General features: G+C 46.1%; 1 protein-coding gene across 1 annotated transcript in view; it reads right to left on the bottom strand.

The window, feature by feature from the left end:
• The window catches only part of IGF2BP2 (insulin like growth factor 2 mRNA binding protein 2), a 380,650-nt gene that overhangs the window by 68,067 nt on the left and 290,177 nt on the right, over window positions 1-22,406 (bottom strand). The window contains exon 14 of the mRNA XM_085648719.1: window positions 8,885-9,016. Coding sequence (XP_085504845.1) covers window positions 8,885-9,016 — 132 coding nt within the window. The remainder of the gene's footprint in view (window positions 1-8,884; window positions 9,017-22,406) is intronic.

Below are 22,406 nucleotides of genomic sequence, written 5' to 3' on the forward strand. Positions count from 1 at the left end.
TATGCCCCACTACTACTTTTTAAACTTCACATCGGCATAAGGAGAAGACCTCCGGCAAAGAGCCCCCTCGCGGGGCCTGCCGGGCATTGCAGCGCCGGCCCAATGAGGAGCTGCCTGATGATGAAGCATGACACCCCCGGGGTGTGTGAGGGCCCTTCCTCCTAATTGGAGCAACTCCACCTCTACCATCTTGACCCCTTGTGGGCACCTGGTAACACCCCCACCCCACTCTCCTCCCCCTGTTTCTCTCCTCTTTAGGAACTGCAAACCCTTGCTTTTGCTGCTGGCCCTTTTTCAGGCCTGAGTTGAGGGTAATGATGCACTAAAAAGCCAGTGAATGTTTCTTTGAAGCCGCTTGGTGTAAGGAAGTCCAAAGCAGGTCCTGTGTCTATACTTTAGAATCCTACCGTGGTATTTCCATTTCACTTTTAAAGAGGTTATTGCTTTTTACAAACTAGAGAAAAAAATATGTATGGTTTGTGGATTAGTTTTTTTATTTTATTGATAACTGCCTTTCCATGTTATCCTTTGGGACACGTAAGCCATTAACAGTTTGTAAGTGGAGACCAGATTGCCCGTCAATGCCTTATTCTGGGCAGTTGGGAATTTAGCAGCCATTTCATTAAACGTAACCACGTTGTGAGGATTTAAATATAATTTTCTGTTATTTTGATGAATATCCCCAGTCCATGTAGTCACATCCAGTGACCAGTCACTTACACTTTCGGAAGCTAATTTCGCCATATAAAAAAAGGAGCGCATGGTCACTATATGGTGTATCGTTTACAGAGAAGTGTGATATTAGATTAAAGATTGCATAAGATGTAATTGTATAATCGATAACAAAAGGACTAAGGAGGCCACGTCTGGCTACAATTGCTGGGATATTGGGATATTTTCAGCCGTTGAAGGGATCATTTCAAGTAACTTTATTTATTCCCAAAGAAGGACCCCTCATCTATTGCTCCTGATATATTTTGGCCAAGAAGCCTCCGGTATATTCCAGCTCTCTTTGAGTTCAGAAAACTGATAGAGATCCAACAATGCAATAGAGAATTTTGAATTAACGTCTCCTTTATTGTCGCAAACATTTCTATAAAAATGCAATTATTCTGACTGTCCGGTGGTACATAAACATTAAAGGCTACGAGAAAATTTCCACAAGGCTGTGACAAATTTGGGAGCGAGATCTTTAAAACATTGGAGGAATTTGTTTTAGTGAAATTCTTTGCGTTTTCCACTCATACTCGATAAGGAGTAGAATAGTTAGGCCCCCATTAGCATGACCTCTATTTGTTAGCACAATGGGGCAATTGAACACATATAAGAGTTGACATTTAAAGCTTCTGTTAGCCAAGTTTCTCGCAGAGAATTAGAGCAGGGTTCTGAGAATTTAGATTTTTTTCCTTTCATCAATCCTTGCCACCATCCACAAATATTATTCATGCTTAAAAAAATGGTGAATTCAAGGCAATAGTATTATTACTGCTCAGTGCTCCAACAAGCCATGCCCATGATATTATTTTTTGTATACTGGTCAGGTCGTTATTGTTCTTGTGTTTTTATAGACCTTCCAGTTGTATTCACTTTTACCTTTACAGACCGCACAAGAGTATGCCTTGATTGGTCCGGGAGATGTTAGCTGAGAAGGAAGGAGCCCTTAGGAGCATTAGAGTTCATACTAGCACGTTCCCGCACTTCAGAGCTTTGCTGGCAAGAGACAGGATATATATTGTATCAATTCTTCTTTTAAAAAAGGAATATGCTACTTACCAGTATGCATCTGTTCTTGGCATGTAGAGCTTCAGATCTACACACTTGTGCATAGATCGCCATCTGGTGTTGGGCCTGGATGTTTGCAGTTGTTTTTCCTCTTGGAAAGTCTTTGGAAGTCACGAGGTTGGTGACTCCTCCTTTGGATCGTATTGCGCATGGGCTTCGGCTCCATCCTCAGATTGTTTTTCGCCAGCAGGGAAATGATGCAGCGTAGTAATAAACAGTGAAGATGCCCATGTGTGTTGTATAAGATAAACTGGAACAGATAAAGGTAGCCGCGGAGGCGGGTGGGCGTGTGTAGATCTGCAGCTCTACATGCCAAGAACAGATGCATACTGGTAAGTAGCATATTCCGTTCGAGGCATATGAGATGCAGATTACACACTTGTGCATAGATTATATAGCAGTACCCACCGTTAGCGGCGACCACCCGTATCTGTTGCAGTGGTTTGAAATAATGTTTTGAGTACAGCCTGGCCCACACTAGCTTGTTGCTTAGTTTGCACATCTACACAATAGTGTTTAGTGAAAGTGTGCGGTGTTGACCATGTAGCTGCTTTGCAGATATCATCTAATGGGATGTTTCCTAGAAAAGCCATTGAAGACCCTATTTTACGTGTAGAATGGGCTTTAGGGGGAACGGATAGCGTTCGTTTTGCTTTGTGGTAGCAAATCTGAATGCATTTGACAATCCACCTAGCTATCCCCGACTTGGAGATGGGGTTGCCCTTGTGTGGTGGAGAGAAAGAGACAAACAGTTGTTTGGTCTTACGGAAAGGTTGTGTTCTCTCGATGTAGTAGAGTAAGGCTCGTTTGACATCTAGTGTGTGTAGAGCTCTTTCTGCAACAGTTTGTGGTTGTGAGAAGAATACTGGTAGTTCTACAGATTGGTTTAGGTGAAAAGGAGAAATGACTTTAGGGAGGAATTTTGGGTTGGTACGGAGAACAACTTTGTGATGGTGCATTTGTAGAAAAGGTTCTTGAATGGTAAATGCTTGTATCTCACTGACCCTTCTGAGGGAAGTGATGGCTACGAGAAAAGCGGTTTTCCAGGTTAAAAATTGGAGTTCACATTTGTGCAATGGTTCGAAGGGAGGCCCCATTAGTCTGGTGAGAACGATATTTAGGTTCCACACAGGTGAGGGTGGCACTCTGGGGGGAATTATTCTTTTAAGGCCTTCCATGAAGGCTTTAATGGCAGCTATTCTAAAGAGCGATAGATGTTGCCTGTTTTGTAGGTAAGCTGCTATAGCTGCGAGGTGCAGGCGAATGGATGTATAGGCTAGATTACACCTTTGTAGGTGGAGTAAGTAGCCTATGATGTGTTGAATGGAGACGTCTAGGGGATTGATGGTGTTGTTGTGACAATAGACAACAAAACGTTTCCACTTGGCGGCGTAGCAAGCTTTAGTGGTGGGTCGCCTAGCTTCCTTGATGATGTTCATACAGTCATGGGGAAGATTTAGATAACCGAATTCTAGGACTTCAGGAGCCAGATCGCAAGGTTGAGCTGAGCTGGGTCCGGGTGTCTGATCTCTCCATGGTTCTGGGTTAAGAGGTGTGGAGAGAGGCGTAATTTTTGGTGCGGTACTACAGATAGTTCCAGCAGTGTGGTGTACCACGGTTGTCTGGCCCAAGTTGGAGCTACTAGGATCAGTGTGAGGGAGTGTTGCTGTAGTTTGCGCACCACTAGTGGAATGAGTGGGAGAGGCGGAAAAGCGTATGCAAATCTGCCTGACCAGTTCATCCATATTGCATTTCCTTTGGACAATGGGTGTGGATATCTGGCGGCGAAGCTTGGGCATTTGGTGTTTTCGTGGGTGGCGAAGAGGTCTATCTGTGGATGCCCCCACATCTCAAAGTACGGGTGTAGAACTTGTGGGTGGAGTTCCCACTCGTGGATTTGTTGTGTTTGTCATCTGAGCAGATCTGCTATAGTGTTTTGGGCTCCTGGGACATGCTGAGCTAGGAGAAAGATTTTCTGGGGGTATGGCCCATCTCCATATGCTCTGTGCTAGCTGAGAGAGCTGTGGAGAGTGTGTGCCACCTTGTTTTTGAATATAGTACATGGCTGTCATGTTGTCTGTGCGGATTAGGACTGCCTTGCCTGAAATCTGTGTTTGAAAAGATTTTAGGGCTAAGAAGATCGCTAGTAACTCCAGATGGTTGATGTGGAGTAACTTTTGTTGAGGTGTCCATGTGCCCTGCACGGTGAGATGTAATAGATGAGCTCCCCAGCCGGAGAGCGATGCGTCTGTGGTTAGTACTATCTGGGGAACCAGGCCCAGAAACGGTCGACCTGTGGAAAGGTTTGTGGTGGTCCACCACTGCAGAGAGCGATGGGTGCGACCGTCTACCAACATCAGATCTGTTAATTGACCCTGGGCCTGGTTCCATTGGCGCGCTAAGCACTCTTGGAGAGGACGCATCTGGAGTCTTGCGTGAGGTACTATGAAGATGCAAGAGGCCATCATCCCTATTAGTTGCATAAACACCCGAGCTGGAAGGGAGTGTTGTGCTATGAATTTTGCGCGTAGAGCCTGAATGCTTGCAATCCTGGCAGGATTGGGGTAGGCGAGCGCTTTTGAGGTGTCTATAGTGGCACCTAGATATTGTTTTATGAGGGATGGTTGTAGATGGGACTTTGAGGTTTACCGTGAAGCCCAGCTGGTGAAGTAGCTGGATCGTGGTGTGTGTGTGTTGTACACACTGATTGTATGAACTGGCTTTTATGAACCAGTCGTCTAGGTATGGGAAGACATGAATGTGTTGTCTTCGCAGATGTGCTGCCACCACTGCTAAGCACTTGGTGAATACTCATGGTGCGGTTGTGACTCCGAACGGGAGCACTTTGAATTGGTAGTGTTGGCCGTCCACTACAAATCTGAGGTACTGCCTGTGAGCGTTGTGCACTGGAATGTGGAAATAAGCGTCTTTTAGGTCCAAAGTCGTGAGGAAGTCGTTTTGGGAAAGCAGCGGAAGTACCTGCTGAAGCGTCACCATATGAAAATGGTCTGAGTGTATGTATTTGTTTAGGGGCCGAAGGTCTAGGATGGGCCGTAGAGTCTCGTCCCTTTTTGATATGAGAAAATATAGGGAGTTGACCCCATATTTTGTTGGTTGGTAGGAACGTGTTCTATTGCCTTTTTGTCTAGGAGGGAGATTACCTCCTGCTTGAGTAGCAGTAGATGTTCTGGTGACATTGGGCGTTGTCTGGGTGGAGTGTTTGGGGGGGTAGATATTAGTTCTAGGGAGTAGCCTGACCGAATTATTTGTGTTACCCATTTGTCTGAGGTGATGGTAGTCCAGACCAGAAGGAAATGTTGGAGCCTGCCCCGACTGGAGTGGGATGGTCTGGGGGAAGTGGAGGAAAGTCATTGGGTAGGCGCGGTGGCAGAGCGGGCGGTGTTTGTTTTGCCTCTGCCTTTGTTATTGTTGCCCCTGTAGCCGCCTCTTTGGTAACCCCTTGTAAAGGTGGACTGAGTAGGGGATTTGTATGAAGTGGAAGCGGTGTCTGAGGAGTAGCCTCTGGATGTGCTCCGAAAGGAAGAGCGGCGAAAGGAGCGTCTGGGAGGGTGAGATTGTAAGGCTCCCATGGATTTAGCCGTGTCAGTGTCCTTTTTCATTTTCTCTAGGGCTTCATCCACTATTGGGCCAAACAAATGTTCCTGGTCAAAGGGATGGTTGAAGATGGAGGCTTGTACCTCCGGTTTAAAACCTGATATCCTTAGCCAGGCATGGCGACGGAGGAGGACACTAGTATTGATGGCCCTAGAGGCTGTGTCTGCTGCATCTAAGGCACAACGTATGGAGGTATTAGTAATTGTTTTGCCCTCCTGAATTAGCTCATTGGCCCTAGCTTTGTATTTATCAGGGAGATGGTGCATTATGGCTTCTAACTCGTCATAATGGGCCCTGTCATACCTCGCTAGTAGTGCTTGTGTATTGGTGATACGCCATATATTGGCCGCTTGAGATGCAGTACGCTTGCCTGATGCGTCCAAGAGTTTAGACTCTTTGTCAGGTGGTGGTGCGTCGCCTGACGCCTGGGAGTTGGCCCTTTTCCGTGCTGTGGATACTACCAGGGAATCTAGTGGCGCTGGCCCTGTGATGTAGGAGGGATCTGTTGGGGCGGCTTTATATTTCTTTTCAATGCACGGGTTAATGACCCTGGCCCTGACTGGGTCCTTAAAGATCTCCGGCGCATGTTTTATAACTCCCTTGAGCATAGGCAATATTGAGGTAGTCCTATGTGTGGTGTCAAACGTATCTAGGAGGAAATACTCCTCCACGGGGTCGGTATGGAGATCTACCCCGTGGTAGTGTGCCGCCCTTTGCAGTAAATGGTTGAACCCCAAGGAGTCTTCTGGTGGAGAAGGTCTGGAAGGGTAAAGATCGTCTTGTGGGACGTTAGGGATATTATAATCATCCCATGGGTCTGGGGATCCTGTGGGAGTGGGGTCCCCTGTAGGTATATCTTGGGGCACATCCCCTATGTCATCATATGGATCCCCTCGATCATAATCATCCGGGGATGAGGATCGGGGAATGATGAGGTGGGGGTGGAGAAGGTGGAGGAGGTGGAGGAGGGGAAGGTGGAGGAGGTGGTGGAGGTGGGGAAGGTAGTCTGAAAGGGGAGGTAGCAGAGTCCTTCCTTTTTGGAGGTGGAGGCGGAGCAGGTTTCTCTAACTGTCTCTTTTTGATAGAGAGCATCAAATGTCCAGTTTTGGGATCCTTAGTTAGTGTTTTTTGTAAGGGATCCGGTGCGAATAGTTCTGGAGAGGCTGGTTGGTCCGTCGGCGCCAAAGGCGTCGGGGCCGTTGGTTTCTTAGGTTTATCGGTGTTGGTTCGTTGTTTGGAACCATGCTTGGAAAGCACCGATTGTTTAGTAGGTGCCGAGATGGATTTCGGCTTCGAAGTGTCGGTGCCAGTGGCCTTGTGTGCTTTTGTCGGTACCGAAGATGGGGTCGGTGCCGAGGAGCTGGGTCTCGACCCAGAGTGTTTAGGTGTGGGGCTCGGTGTCGAGATGGAGGCCGGTTTCTTTTTCGGTGCCGAAGAGTGTCTATCGGCTCCAACGGTGGGCTGGCTCGAGCCCGAGCCGCCCGAAGGCTTAATTGGCTTCTATACCGGTCCCGAAGGTGCGGTGTGGGAAGCAGAGTCTTTGGTCTTGCTTAGGCACGAAGGTGTGACCGAAGCCTTTTTCGGTGCCGGTGAGGGTGTGTGGGGGGGGGGGGGGGGGGGGGGTAGATTAGTTTCACGACCCTCTGTGCTGGAGTGATGTCCTCCACATCTGAATCGTCGGCTTCGGATGCGCTGACAAGTCCCTCGTCGGTGTGTTGTTCTGGAGCGTCGACGCCGAAGATGTCGTCCGGGATCGCCGTCGAGAAGTGTGCCATGGTTCTTCTGGCTCTTTGGTCCCGAATAGTTTTCTTGGACCGGAAGGATTTACACGCCGGACAGTCTCGAGCCTCGTGTTCAGGGGAGAGGCAGAGATTGCACACCTCGTGGAGATCGGTGTGGGGGAATTTGGACCCACATCGAGGGCACTTTTTAAATGGAGTCCTTTTCATTAGCCAGGACCGGAGCTTGGGTAAGCCCGAAGGCCGCCGTCGACGACTGGAACCGAAGGTGTTGCCGATGAGAGGCGCGTCGAGTGGGGAGATCGCGATCGAAACAATACCGCGAATTTGGGGGGAGGATTGCGCGTCGATCGTCGAACTGGAAGCTGTTTGGAACCGGAGCGCGAAGATTACATCCGAGCCCGATGGCGGAAAAAAACAATCTGAGGATGGAGCCGAAGCCCATGCGCAATACGGTCCAAAGGAGGAGTCACCGACCTCGTGACTGCCAAAGACTTTCCAAGAGGAAAAATAACTGCAAATATTCGGGCCCAACACCAGATGGCGATTTATGCACAAGTGTGTAATCTGCAGCTCATATGCCTCGAACATCTGCTTTTAGGAGGATGATTTCTGGAGCCAGATTAGACCAGAACTCTGATTTTGCAAATTTCACATTATTCTTGACTGGAAATGATACTCTTTATTTCAGCTGAAGAGACGGATTTCAATGGGTGTACATAGAGGTAGTACATTTGGAATCTTTTTTCTATGTAATGGTGCTTCTTCACCTACAAACAAAGAGCCAAAATCTATCTATTATGTTGGTAGTCAGCTGAGGGTTTAAAAATGTATTCTCATTTGCTGGTAGAATTCTAGCTATCTTGGAATTTCTTACTTCCCTATTATTGTAGGAGTATGATTGTGGAGATACAAGTGGCAGAAAATTAGGAGGCAAAAGGCCGACCCCATTTTTGCAGGCAAAACTCAAAATGGGTCCTAACTATCACACCCAAATAATTTACCTTGGTGTCAGGCTTTGTAAGGTGCTATAATGTGCAGTAAAACACAAGCGAATTGGCTGTGGTTTCTCACCCAAACTCGCCACACTTTTCTGAACCAGGGGAAGTTACGATAGAGACTTCTCACAAAGAATGTATTAACCTGCTCCATTACCTGGGTCTTGTGGAATAAACGATTACTTCCCAACAGTAACACATGAGTAGCTGTAAAAGAGGAGCAGGTGCATTTTTTCATTCTACAGAGAAACTGGTGCATATCTGTTGACATTCTGGATATTTTAGGAATGGTCATTTGTTAACCTCCATAACCACCGCTTGGCATACAGTCCCTCAAACCTTAAAGAATCATATAGAATAAAATGTTGCCATTTTAGACCACGTGCAAAGATTTCTGAATTAATAAATCATGAGGGGAGGCAATCAAGTCGCTCCCACAGTGCCAGTGAAATCTATCAAATCAAGTGCTAAAAGACAAAAGACCCCCTTATCAGAGGTGAGAAAGGACACATTTTGATAAATCTAACATTGCTGTGCATGTACATTGAACATTTTTTTGGGTAAATCTAAATATTATTTAGTCTTGTCTGCTTCTTTATATGGTGTATTAATATTTGATAACTAACTTTTTGGTTTTTCTAGTGATTTGAGTTAGCACTGCAGTTCTAAAGTGGGAATGCGAGTAGGCTACAAGAAGCAGGTTCGGAACTTGGATATTTAAAAAAAAAAAAGAAATCATGTGCAACATACCGTTTTCCCACCCTTCCCGATTACTCGGCCAGCAGCAGATGAAGGCACCTTGATGTGAGCTTCGAGTTTAACCTCTTCTTTTGGATTAAAGAAGTTTTCCTCTTTCAGCTTTCCAAATATTCGGCCCTGTGCCTGGAAATACAAGAAACGCCGGTCAATAAACAATTTGCTCTAAATGTTCTATGACACAATCTGTCCAGACCGAGCATTAGCCCATTAATTAATTAATGTCAATGCATTATATTTACAGGTAGTCACGATCATGCTGCTCCTCAAGATGCACAGGTCTCTGGAATGCACCTGCAGTGGCATTGCTGAGAACTAAATTCACGCTGGTTCTTTTAGTGATGAGCTTGCAATAGATATTTCTTCACAATGTAGGCCACCCATGAATTAGCTGCATCAATAACAGGCGCTCTAGGACATGACTATTGACTAAATGACCAACAGATGTAGAGCCTTGCTTGAAATTTTGTCCCAGGCAAATATGGTTTTTCAATCAACCCGACCTACAATGTTACTCTTCTGTTAGGGCAACCCTTTGACCATAAACCTAGTAAAGGCCTTATTCCATGAACACGTGAACCTTTAAAAGCTAAAAATTTCTTGAATACCCAAATAAAAATAAAAAAACATCCATCATGTTACTTCAGACAACCTTAACAAAGCAATTGATTTTACAACATTAGCACTATATATTTCAATTGAAATTGGCAATCAGCCTTTATCCATGCAGAGAATAAGAGACACACACCATTACATGAGGTTTTCAACATCAACAGTCCTTGCCTTCACCAGTCTCAAGCACTCTAACTTTACACTGACTTTTAGCCTGTGCCAAACCTTCTCAACATACAATTATCTAGTTCACTCCTTCCTTCACTACAACACATCCCATGGCTCAACACAATTCCAGTCTTCGAAGGAAAGTTCTAAAACTCAAACCTTGGCCCAAACACTCACTCTGTTCAACCTTAATGCCAAGCAACTTCAAGACTTTCTGGCAAACAAATGGCCTGACAGCCCTTTACAAAACCCTGGATTGCATAAATTGCCATGAGGAAGAAAAGCTCCAGAACAGAATGTCCACTGTTCACATCCACATATCACTGAAGATGCCCAGATATCATTAATGATGTCCTCTTACACCAAACCATGTGTCATCATCCACTACACATACAGTAAAAACCCTACTAGCAACAGCCGACAACTGATTTCTTATTAAAACTGAAATCACACTTAATCATCATAAAATCCAGCCACTTTTATATACTGCATTGGCTTACTCAAGAGTTGGAGCCGAAATATGCTGGGATTGATGGTATTCCCATTCAAAGGGAACATGGCTTAGCAGTTTGGGGTGGACTGTTCCTTTTGTAGCAGAACCAAGGCATATGGGCTGGTGGTGCCTTTCTGTGTTGTGACACAGACAGAAAAACAAATGACTGACTGGAATATGGTCCAGTGTAATTACCTGCAGCTGAAATTAATGTAAGCCTTCATCCACTCATGCCTTTGCTGTTTTTATTAGCAGTTTCAATTTTGGTCACTACAGTTGTCCCTGTCTTGCTATTAGCTGCAGTTGTTGTCCCTTCCGTGCGGACGACTGATATCACTTTTGTGGTTACTCCTGTTGTGGCAGCTGTTTTTGCTGTTGTCCCTATTATGGTTACAATTGTTGTCAATGTTATTGCTGTTAGCTATTTTTGCCTGTCATGTTGACAGCAGTGACGCTGGTGTAGTGGCAGCTGTGATCACTACTACTGTGAAAGCTTTTATTCCCCTAGTGATGGCAGATGTGGCTGCTGCTGTAGTACGATCTGTGGTTGCTGCTGTGGTCCTCACAGTGCTGTCAGCAGCTTTACTGCCTTGACCGTGCTGTGCTGAAAGTTACTGTTGTCCATGCCATCGTGGCAGCTGCTGTCATTGCAGAAGTTACAGCTCAGGTTACTATTGTGCTGTTGTTGCAGCTATGATAGACTCTGTTGTCACCGCAGTGATTTTTGCTGTGCTTGCAACTATCGTTGCTGCTGCTGATACGGTCGTGGTAGCTGTGGCCCAAACTGTGGTAGAAGTAACTGTTGCCGCTGTTGTCATGGTTAGAGTTCTGGCTAATACTGTGGCTCCTGTTGTGGCTGTAATCACTGCTATGATTCAAACTATGGTGGCTGCTGTAATCTATACTGTTGCTGCTGCCCCGGCACCTGCTGTTGCTATTGTGGCTGTTGTGGGTATGACTAATTACTGTGGTGGCAGCTATTTCTGAAGCGGTTGCTTCCTGCTGTTACAATTCACTGCTGATGTCCCTGCCTAGCTGGTGGCTCTTATTGCTACTTTTGTGCCTGCCATATTGGCAACTATATTCCCTGATGCGGTTTGCAGGACTAGCTGCTAGTGTGGTACCTACTGTTCTGCAGCTGGCTGTGATTGCTCTGGTTTTCTTTGCCATGGTGATGCTGTGTCCCCAGCTGCGCCATCAGCTTTTACCGCTCCTCCTATTGTTGCTGTGGTTGCAGTCATCGGTTGTTGCCCTGTTCCCTGTTGTGGTGGTAGGTTTGGTTGCTACTGTAGTCCCTGATGTGATTACAGCTTATACTGGTGCAGTGGCAGATGTTGCTTATCTTTAATGGCTGCTGCGGGCTGCCATCGGCCTGGCTGTAGAAGCAGCTACCCTCTGCAGTTACAACGGTAGTCATTGCTTTTATCCCTGCTTTGATGGCTCCTGTCATTGCTCCTGGTGTGCCTGATGATTGCTAAATTAGACCCTGAAATTGTTACATCTGTAGTTGCTACTGTGGCCACTGTTACGGTGGCAGATGTTGTTACAGCTGCTGCTCCTGTCACTGTGTCAGCTGGAGTTGTTCTTGTAGTTCCCGTTGTGGTAGAAGCTTCTGTCACTTGTTTGGTCCCTGCTATGCTTGCTACCGTAGTGGTGGCTTTGAGCACAGCTCTTCTTACTAATGCGGTGTTCCCTGCTCTTGCAGAAGCTATTGTCATTGCTATTGTTGATGCAATGGTGGCAGCTGTGGTCTCTACTTCCAGTACAGTTCTCATCAATGCTTGGCTCCTGTCATGGTGGCAACTGGTGTCTATGCTTTGGTCCTTGCCTTGCTTGCAGCTACTGCAGTGGCAACTGTTGTTGATGCTATTGTTCCTGCTTTTGTGACTGGTGAGTCAACACCTGTGATCACTGCGGTTTACCCTGTATTACCTGCAGCTGTTGTAGCTGCTGCGGTTGTTGTTCATGCCATGGGAGCTGTAGTGTTTTGCTTTTGTGATCCCTGTTGTGTTCACAGTAGTATTCATTACAGCTGTTGTTGTCGTCCCTTCTATGATAGCAGCTGTTGTTGCTCCTGCTACAGTGGCAGCTGTGATTGTTGCTGTTGTCAGTGCAAATGATGCAGCTATGGTCTCTACCATCGCGGTACATTGGATTGTTGCTGTAGCTCCTGCTGTGATTGCTGCTGCGGTCCAAGATGTGCTGGCAGCACTGTTGGTACAGTTGAGGATGTTTCTGTTGGCCCTACAATGGTGGCAGCAGTGGCCATTGATGTGGCAGAAGTGGTCATCACTGTTGTAGTCATTTAGTGTCTTTGTATCTTTTACTATCCTCCAGTGGTGGGGGTTGAAATTACAGCTGTAGTGGCTATTGTTGGGGCTCTTATAGTTACTGCTGTGGCAGAAGCTTTTTCACTTATGTTGATGTGCTGTGGTGGCATTTGTGTTTGATCCCATTGTTTCTGTTGAGGCTGAAACTGTGGTCACGGCTGTAGTGGTGACAGTGGTCACTGCGGTGGTTGCTGCTGTTATATCTGCTAATGTACTAGCTCTCATCAATTAAGTTTTCTGTGTTGTGGTTACAAGTGTGGTCACTGGTTTTGCTACTGCAGCTGTTGTTGCTGTCCCTGTCATGGTAGGGTGCTTTTAAAGCTGCTGTTGCTGCTATTGTCTATGGCTTGGTAGTAACTGTGATATTTTCTATGGTATCAGCTCTGGTCAGTGCAGCTGCTGTCCATGTCATGCTGCTATCTGTGATCATTACAGGAGTCACAGCTGTGATGGGAGTTGCTATCACTGCCAAGGTCCCAGCTTCTCTTGCAACTCCTGTTGTGGTTACTTTGGTCAGATCGTGTGGCTCTTAGTAGGCTCCTGTTAGTATCGATGTGGTTCTGGCTATGGTAGAAGTCACTATCACTGCTATTGTCCCTTCTGCGGCACAACAAGCTAATTTCATACAGAGAGGTTTTCCCACCAACATAAACAGTTCTAATGTTACATGGCATATAGTAAGAGAATCAGATTGTCTATAAGTTACTTGCCTTTTAGGATAATAAAAGGTGGTGTTGAAAGAAGGATCCTGGAATGTTTAAAATATACCCGTAGAGTTTATGGACTTTAAGGGACACCATGGAAGCCTAAACTACCGCTATCTTGTCAGTTTATTTGTGTCAGTTAAGTTTTCTTTACTTTCACCATCAAAGGCGTATCTGTGGACACCAGACTGTTCTTTATTAAAGAATTTATGAGGCTGATAATCTCACAATTGAAAATGTTTTGACCTGTTTTTATTTTTTACCTGGTTGGTTTGATATTTAACGGAACCTAAAATATGGTTGTGGTTAAACGTTGTACTATTTGTGAAAAAATTGCACTTTTCTTAAAGTCTGTTCTCTTTTTCTGTTTGCTGGTTTATTCTTTGAATGTGTGTCTTATTCAGAGGTTTAAACTGAAATTAAGGACTAGCAAACAGAAATTGTGCTAATGGGGTAGGGGGTGAGCTGTGATCCTCATAATCACACGGTGCTCATCCTCAATAGTTACCAACCAATATGAAGAGACCGATTCGAAGTGTTTTGAGGCTCTACCCCAACGATCATGATAATTTTGAAAACTATCTCTTTCAAAGGAGCCCCATGATTGTCACTAGGAATTAGGAGCAGGCAACAATTTCTTATCTTGAAAATTGTCTTCAGAAGTTGCCCTTTACCGACCAGCAAAGATATCAGCTTCTTTTTTTATTTCAAAATCTTTCCATTGAAAGTAGGAGGGGCAAGATGGCGGCTGCGTGAGAGTTTGCGATTCACCACCCATCTGACTCCCGGGGAAATTCAGAGATGACACCGGCGAGAGAGTATTAGATAACATGCAATGGCCAGACACTGTTCGGTATATGGGCTGAGGCGAGCACTGGAGCGTCCATACGGCAAAGTGAGCATTTTAGTTTACCTCCTAATCCGGACTGCAGTAAGGGCACTTTCGGCTGCGGGCTTCCAGGGCCGCCACCCGCAACGAGGCAACATGTCGCCAAGGGCTCCCAAGTCTCAGTGGGGCCGTGGAGACACCAGGGCGACAGGCAACAGAGTTGAAGCGGCCACAAGTCAGCACGGCCTCCCGGCGAGCCGAGGGGTTCCTGGTGGAAAGAAGACGGGAGACGCTACACCCGCAACGGCAGGAAGCGAAGCACGGGATCAGCGTCCAAGTGAGGAGAGCGCTGTGTCAGTTAAACTGCAGGTGATTCCGGGAATGTTCTCGGGCCGAGGGAAGATTCAGGCGAAGAGCCAGGTGAGAGGCGATCAGCGCGTTGGAGCTGTTGGAAGTGCCGCAGATAACATCACCAACAGTATCACCAATAGTGCCACTAATAGTGTCACCGAGACTCAACACATAACGGCGGCAAGCGGTGAGGGTCTTGCAGCCTCGACAATTGTAAGTACGGCACTGGTGCCCTCTCTTCTCATAAATTTAGACCAAGGGGCCACCACACAGGCAACTACACAAGGGGAATCCCAAAATGTGGAGACAAGTGGCTAAGTGGGAGAACAAGGGGGGAAAGATCTGGAGCAGGTCTCTAAGGACGGATTAGGTGCTAACTCTAGACCGCCTCTGGCACTGCATTTATCAGCAGGAACCCCTGAAGGTGGCGATACATTATTTTCCCTCAATGAGGACTCTGAACCTTCCAATGTTAGTGGTAGCACTAGCGGTGATGAGGTTTCTCTGGTTGAGGAGGTGGATTCAGACAGTTCCTTCTCTAACCCTAGCACTCAAAAGCGGCGGTGGAGCAAGATCAAAGGGGGAAGAAAAACCTGGGCGCATCTCAATCTGATTCTGATCAAAGCCACTCAGGGCAATTACAATGGGAATATTCTACCTCGCACTTTGATATTGATGATGGACCGACTCCTGATGCTACTACTCAAGGAGAGAGCAATCTATCTACCCTAACGTCATCCAATAGCGGAAAGAACAACGGTTCTGAAAGATCGAGTGTTGACACTAGAAACAGGAGCAGAGAATATTACCCAACAAGTAACATCGAACAAAACAAGGATGACGGAGGTCATGTGGAAGCTAGAAGATTTTAAGAACCGCCAAAGGCTTAATAATCTAAGGCTACTGGGCATTCCGGAAAATGCAGAGGGGGAAGACATCCGAGGGTTTGTGCTTCGATTGCTGAAGGACGGCTTTCCCGAACTCTCACATTGGGATTGGGATTCGGGAGTACATCGCTTCCCGCTCATGGTGAAGAAAAGAAGGGCCGAACGGAAGGGGATAATAAACCCAGAGCAATACTAATTTTTCTGGGCAATTTTCTGCTACCACAAGCAGTTTTTGACAAAGCACGCCCGGAAGCAAGGCGCTCAGCGGAGGGCCACTCCTTTATTGTCTGGCCTGACTTTTGCCATGCAACGGTCGAAAGGAGGTGGAGGCTTTGCCAACTTATCTCTCCTTTTTTAAAGGTTGGCTGTGAAGTGTATTTATTGAGCCATGCCCGGCTTAAGGTTATCCACCGGGGAAATACAAGGGTCTTCTCTTCGGAGATACGAGCTCAAGATTTTCTACGAGAGATATCAGGAGTCTCGGGCCATAAGGACTCTTAAAGCTGAAATATTTGGATATTTGACATACTGAACTTTTTCTTTTTTGGTTTTGGCAAAATGGAGTTTGATGGGTGGTGGTGGGAAGCAGCATCATGCAGGAGGCAGCACAAGGATCTTCTGACCTTTTTTGCCGCTAGGTAGGGTGGGGGTGGGCAGGGGGGTTCTTCAGGGGGTATGGCTGGTTCACTGGGGTAAGATACATGTAATGGCATAGAAATCATTTGGTATGGTAAACAATTTTTTTTTTAAGTCAATAGAGAATGTTATAAATGGCAAGGGGTAAGATTAGAATTGCTTCAGTCAACATTTGTGGCTAGAACTGCCCGCGTAAAAAACGTAGGATTAATGAGGATATTCAGTATTTGAATGCAGACATAATATGTTTACAGGAGACACACATTGAAGCGGGGAGGCAAAAGGTGGCAGACTAGCAGGTTACCAGTTAATTTCCTCCACAACTCAAGGTACACGGACTAAGGCGGTAGCTATTATGGCTCGTAGGAAGAGTTTTAGCTTCTCACGCTCTAAGGCGGATCACTTTGGCAGATGGGCTCTTACTCTATGCAATGCGGATACCTTCTCTTTCACGCTCTGTTCGGTTTATGGCTCAGTGCTCGATGATTCAGCTCTGTTTAATTGGTTAAGTATGGAATTAGTTGGGTGACCATTGCCAATGATTATCTGTGGGGATTTCAACATAAATTTGAGGATTAATGCAATGAAGTTGCGATTGAGTTTATACAAAGGACGTAAGCCCAAATATTTTAAATCATTGTTGGATCTATGTCAGATGCATGGGCTTATGGATGCCTGGACCCCGCAGGATCTCCAAAACTATGGCTTCACCTTTTTTTCAGCCCCACATCAGACACATGCTAGGCTTGATTATTTCTTTATGTCCCAAAGTCTCTTGATTAACTGTCAGATTTTTAAATATCCTCGGGTCATGTCTGACCATAATCCGCTAGTTCTTGAGATCCCACTTCAGGCCTTAAAGCGGGAAATACCACGGTGGACCTTTGATAGAGCACTCTTATCTGATCAGGAGTACATTGCACATATGAGAACATGGGTTCCGAGATTTATATTTGAAAATAAGGGTAGCACTCTGGAGGATATCGTATGGGATGCCCTGAAAGCAGGGATAAAGGGGGAAACTTCAAGGTATGGCTGGAGGACTCAGAAAGCGGCTACACTTTATCTACAGGAACTTTATGCTAATTTAGTGGACACAGAAACACAATTGGTCGCTGCTATTATCAATGGGGGAGAGGTGGGCCAGGCACAGACTAGGGTAGCCCTAGCCAAATCTAAAATATTAGAAATCTCAACAAAGAAAGCGGCAGGGAAATATACAGCGTGGAGATCCAAAATGTACAAATGTAGTGAGAGAGTGGGACATCAGCTTGCAATACGCCCTAGGCAGAGGGTGACTCAGGGAGCTATTGTAGCAATTAACGATCCTCAAGGGGGGGGAAGTCTCAGAGGCCCCAGACATTCGGGCTGCTTTCCAACCTTTTATCAACTACTCTGTACTGAAGATACAACGGGAGGTAAGGAAGAGATGTTGAATTATCTAGCGGAGATGCCTGGGGAAGGGCTAACTAGGGAGGAGAGAGAAGCACTAGAGGCTCCCATTACGGCGGATGAGGTTGCAGGTGTAATTAGTTCCTTGGCTAACGGAAAGGCGGCGGGCTCCGATCTTATTCCAGCGAGAATTTTGTAAAAAACGGGCTCCCTGTTTATTAGAACTACTGGTTAAAGTCTTTCTTAAAGCCCAGGCAGGTCAGAGGGCGCCTGTCTCTTGGGGGTCGGCTAATATGGGGTCTTTCCCAAAAAAGGGAAACCGGTAAAAGACCTGGGATCCTATAGGCATATAACGCTAATAAATAGCTATATAAAGATCTATGCCAAGATTTTGGCAAACCAGTTAGCAGAAGTGGTTAAAAAACTAGTCTCTCCTGTCCAACATGTGTTTGTTCCGGGGAGAAGCACAATTGATCATATCCAGAGGGTAATTGCTCTCTTTGATGTGGCAGATATTACGGGAGACCCTATCGGGCTGATCCTGCTCGATGCGGAGAAAGCCTTTGATAGGGTCTCCTGACCGTTTTTATGGGCAACTCTTGAGAGTAGAGGGTTCGGTGCGGGTTTCATTAAGGCTATTTCAGTAATGTACAACAATCTGGTGGCCAGAATCGCCATCATGGGGGAACTGTCAGGTCCGGTGTCAATAAGAAGGGGGATGCATCAGGGGTGCCCATGCTCCCCCCGCTATTCGCTCTGTACATTGACCCCTAAGTCAGGAGAATTATGGATAATAATCAGATCTTAGCTGTACACAATGATGGGGGGAGCACTAAGATCTTGGCGTATGCCGACGATCTAGCCATCATGACCACTAACCCACTTGGAGCACTAGCTGAAATTGAAAGGGAAGCAGAGGTCTTTGGGCATAATTCCGGGTATCGCCATAACTCCAACAAAACTCTTGTTGTATTAGGCAAAGGACTCCAGGCTAGCGACCCTGGTGTTGTTCAGAAGGCAACCTATCTGGGAGTCGAGATAATGGTAGAAGTATCTAAGATTGTGGAAAAGAACCTGGAACCATTCCTTCCTAAATTTAAAGCAGAATTTCAGCGTATAGACAATCTTAAATTAAGCCTTGTGGGGAGGTGCAATGTCATCCAAATGGTGTTCTTACCGAAAATATTAAATTTTGTAAGGGCAATTCCACTGGCTATTAATAATACATGGTTCAAAACGATAAACCAGCTATTAACCAAATTTCTCTGGGCCAATGGCTGCCCCCGGAGAGCCCTCAAATTATTTATGCTACCCAGGGAGAGAGGAGGATGGGCAGTCCCGAACCTTCAGCTATACCACTGGGCTGCTATATTATCCAAATTAGGAAGCCTAATCGGGGTGTAACTCGAGCAATCACAGGGGGTGGGTCCTGAATCAATATATGATTTATTGTTAGGGTCAGGGGCCAGGGTCTGTCTCCTATATTATACCGATTTTAAGTACCACAAAAGAGTGAAATTTCAGACACTAATGTGTGCTTTTAAAACCTGGGTTTCTGTTCGTAAAAGACTCAGTATGGACCTAATCTATGCATATACCCCACTGTATGGTAATAAATCACTCCCCAGCATTTTTAATGATGGATTTATGAAAATATTGAACAAATTAGTTAGGATGATTGTGGACATTATAGATGGAACTGGGATGAGCACTTTTGATGTAATTAAAGAAACTTTCAGGTGGATAATAGGCAATTTTTTAAGTACCTCCAGATAAGAGATGTCTTAGGAAGGCTAACCGGAGGCAGGAGCGGTTTTGATCGAGTGATGTTGGTTGAGATACTACTCAAAGGGTCAGTGGGATTTATAAAAAGCTAATGGAGACAATGTCGAATGATCTACCCAACATTCGGAACGGTGGCAAGAGCAGTTACAGGTTGAAGCGGGGAAAGTAGAAGACTCCTTAAAGATGTCCCAAACCTCCTGTATTGCTACAAATCTCCAATTACAATGCTTTAAGACCTGGTTTAATCTCTACATAACACCAGAGAAGATTTCTAAGTGGGGAGGAGATGCGGGGACAACATGTCCATGTTGTAGTCATCCTGCGGCAGATATTGTGCACATGTTTGCTTCCTGCCCTGAGCTGGGCCTGATCAAAAGGGAAGTCGATGCCATCCTTGAATGACATTTGGGACAACGAGTAGAGATGACATCCCAGCTGATAGTATTGAGGGTGAGCAGCTCTCATCTACCTGCCCGGGCTCAAACTTTTCTCTATGTCGCTATGACAGTGTTCCGACTGTTTGGCCACCCATTGGCTTGATCCTGTACCCCCTACGGGACAACAATGGCTGGGGAGACTCCTAGACGTTTTTAGGTTAGAAACTGCAGTATATGGGGCAGAGATCAAGAATCACAGGGATGTGTATATGGGCTCCTTTGACAAGATGGTTGGAAAACTGCTAGACGGCTGGTTGGAGAAGGAATATGCTACTTACCAGTATGCATCTGTTCTTGGCATGTAGAGCTGCAGATCTATACACTGTGCATAGATCGCCATCTGGTGTTGGGCCCGGATGTTTGCAGTTTGTTTTTCCTCTTGGAAAGTCTTTGGAAGTCACGAGTTCGGTGACTCCTCCCTTGGTTCGTATTGCGCATGGATGGAGCGTAGTGGTAACAGTAAAGAAACCCATGTGTGTTGTATCTAAATAAGATAAGACTGGAACGGATACAGGTAGCCGAGGAGGCGGGTGGGCGTGTATAGATCTACAGCTCTACATGCCAAGAACAGATGCATACTGGTAAGTAGCATATTCCGTTCGAGGCATATGAGCTGCAGATTATACACTGTGCATAGATTATATAGCAGTACCCAACCCTAGCGGCGACCACCGGTATCCGTTGCAGTAGTTCTGAACAGTGTTTTGAGTACAGCCTGGCCCACAGTAGCTTGTTGCTTGGTTTGCACATCTACACAGTAATGTTGGGTGAAAGTGTGCGGCGTTGACCATGTGGCTGCTTTGCATATGTCATCTAGTGGTATGTTTCCTAGAAAAGCCATAGAAGCCCCTATCTTTCTTGTAGAGTGGGCTTTAGGGGGAACCGATAGCGTTCGTTTTGCTTTGTGGTAGCAAATCTGTATGCATTTTACAATCCACCTGGCTATCCCTGATTTAGAAATAGGGTTGCCTTTATGTGGTGGAGAGAAGGAGACAAATAGCTGTTTGGTTTTCCTGAAAGGTTGTGTGCGTTGGATGTAGTAAAGTAAAGCCCTTTTTACATCCAGTGTGTGTAACGCTCTTTCCGCAACAGTTTGAGGTTGTGAGAAAAAGACTGGTAATTCTACCGACTGGTTTAAATGGAATGGAGAAATGACTTTGGGTAGAAATTTTGGGTTGGTGCGGAGTACAACCTTGTTCTGATGCATTTGGAGAAAAGGTTCCTGTATAGTGAGTGCTTGTATTTCACTAACCCTTCTGAGGGAAGTGATGGCCACTAGAAAAGCTGTTTTCCATGTTAGAAACTGGAGCTCACATTTATGTAATGGTTCGAAAGGGGGTCCCATTAACCGCGTGAGAACTATATTCAAATTCCAGACCGGTGAGGGTGGTACTCTGGGTGGAATTACTCTTATGAGGCCTTCCATGAAGGCCTTGAAGGCAGGCACTCTGAAGAGTGATAGGTGCTGCCTGTTCTGTAAGTAAGCAGCAATGGCAGCGAGGTGTAACCTAATGGAAGTATATGCTAGGTTACACCTTTGTAGGTGGAGTAAATAACATATGATGTGCTGTATGGACGCATTTAAAGGATTGATTGTGGCAGTAAACAACAAATCTTTTCCACTTTGCAGCATAGCATGCCCTAGTAGTAGGGCGTCTAGCTTCCCTGATAATGTTCATGCAATCAGGGGGTAGGTTAACGTATCCAAATTCTAGGACCTCAGGAGCCAGATCGCAAGGTTGAGCTGAGCTGGGTCCGGGTGCCTGATCTCTCCATGGTTCTGGGTTAGGAGGCATGGTGAGGGGTGTAGCTTTTGGTGTGGTACTACTGAGAGTTCCAGCAATGTGGTGTACCACGGTTGTCTGGCCCATGTTCGAGCTACTAGGATCAGTGTTAGGGAATGCTGTTGTAGCTTTCGCACCACTAATAGAATTAGTGGGAGAGGTGGAAAAGCGTATGCAAATTTGTTTGACCAGTTCATCCATATCGCATTGCCTTTGGACAAAGGGTGTGGATATCTGGCAGCGAAGCTTGGACATTTTTTGTTTTCGTGGGTGGCGAATAGGTCTATGTGTGGATGCCCCCACTTCTGAAAGAACGGGTGAAGAACTTGTGGGTGAAGTTCCCACTCGTGGATCTACTGCGTCTATCTGCTGAGCAGATCTGCCACGGTGTTTTGGACTCCTGGGACGTGTTGGGCCAGGAGAAAGATTTTTTGTGGAATTGCCCACCTCCACATGCTCTGTGCTAGCTGAGAGAGGTGTGGAGAGTGTGTGCCCCCCTGCTTTTGAATGTAGTACATGGCAGTCATGTTGTCTGTGCGAATAAGGACTGCCTTGCCTGAAATCTGCGTCTGGAAGGATTTTAGGGCGAGGAAGATTGCTAGTAACTCCAGATGGTTGATGTGGAGTAACTTCTGTTGTGGCGTCCATGTGCCCTGTGCTGTGAGATGTAACAGATGAACTCCCCAGCCGGAGAGCGATGCGTCTGTTGTTAGGATTATTTGTGGGACCGGGTCCAGGAACGGTCGACCTCTGGAAAGGTTTGTGGTGTTCCACCACTGCAGAGAGCGATGGGTGCGACCGTCTACCAACACCAGATCTGCCAGTTGTCCCTGGGCCTGGTTACACTGGCGCGCTAAGCACTCTTGGAGTGGACGCATCTGGAGTCTTGCATGTGGCACTATGAAGATGCAAGAGGCCATCATCCCTATCAGTTGCATAAACACTCTTGCTGGGAGAGAGTGTTGAGATATGAATTTTTGACGCAGAGCCTGTATCTTTGCAATCCTGGCAGGATTGGGATAGGCTATGGCTTTTGAGGTGTCTATGGTGGCACCGAGGTATTGTTTTGTGTGTGATGGTACCAGGTGGGATTTTTTATGGTTCACCG

The sequence above is a fragment of the Triturus cristatus genome, chromosome 3_2 (assembly GCF_964204655.1).
Source record: "Triturus cristatus chromosome 3_2, aTriCri1.1, whole genome shotgun sequence".
In the NCBI taxonomy this organism is placed as follows: Eukaryota; Metazoa; Chordata; class Amphibia; order Caudata; family Salamandridae; genus Triturus; species Triturus cristatus.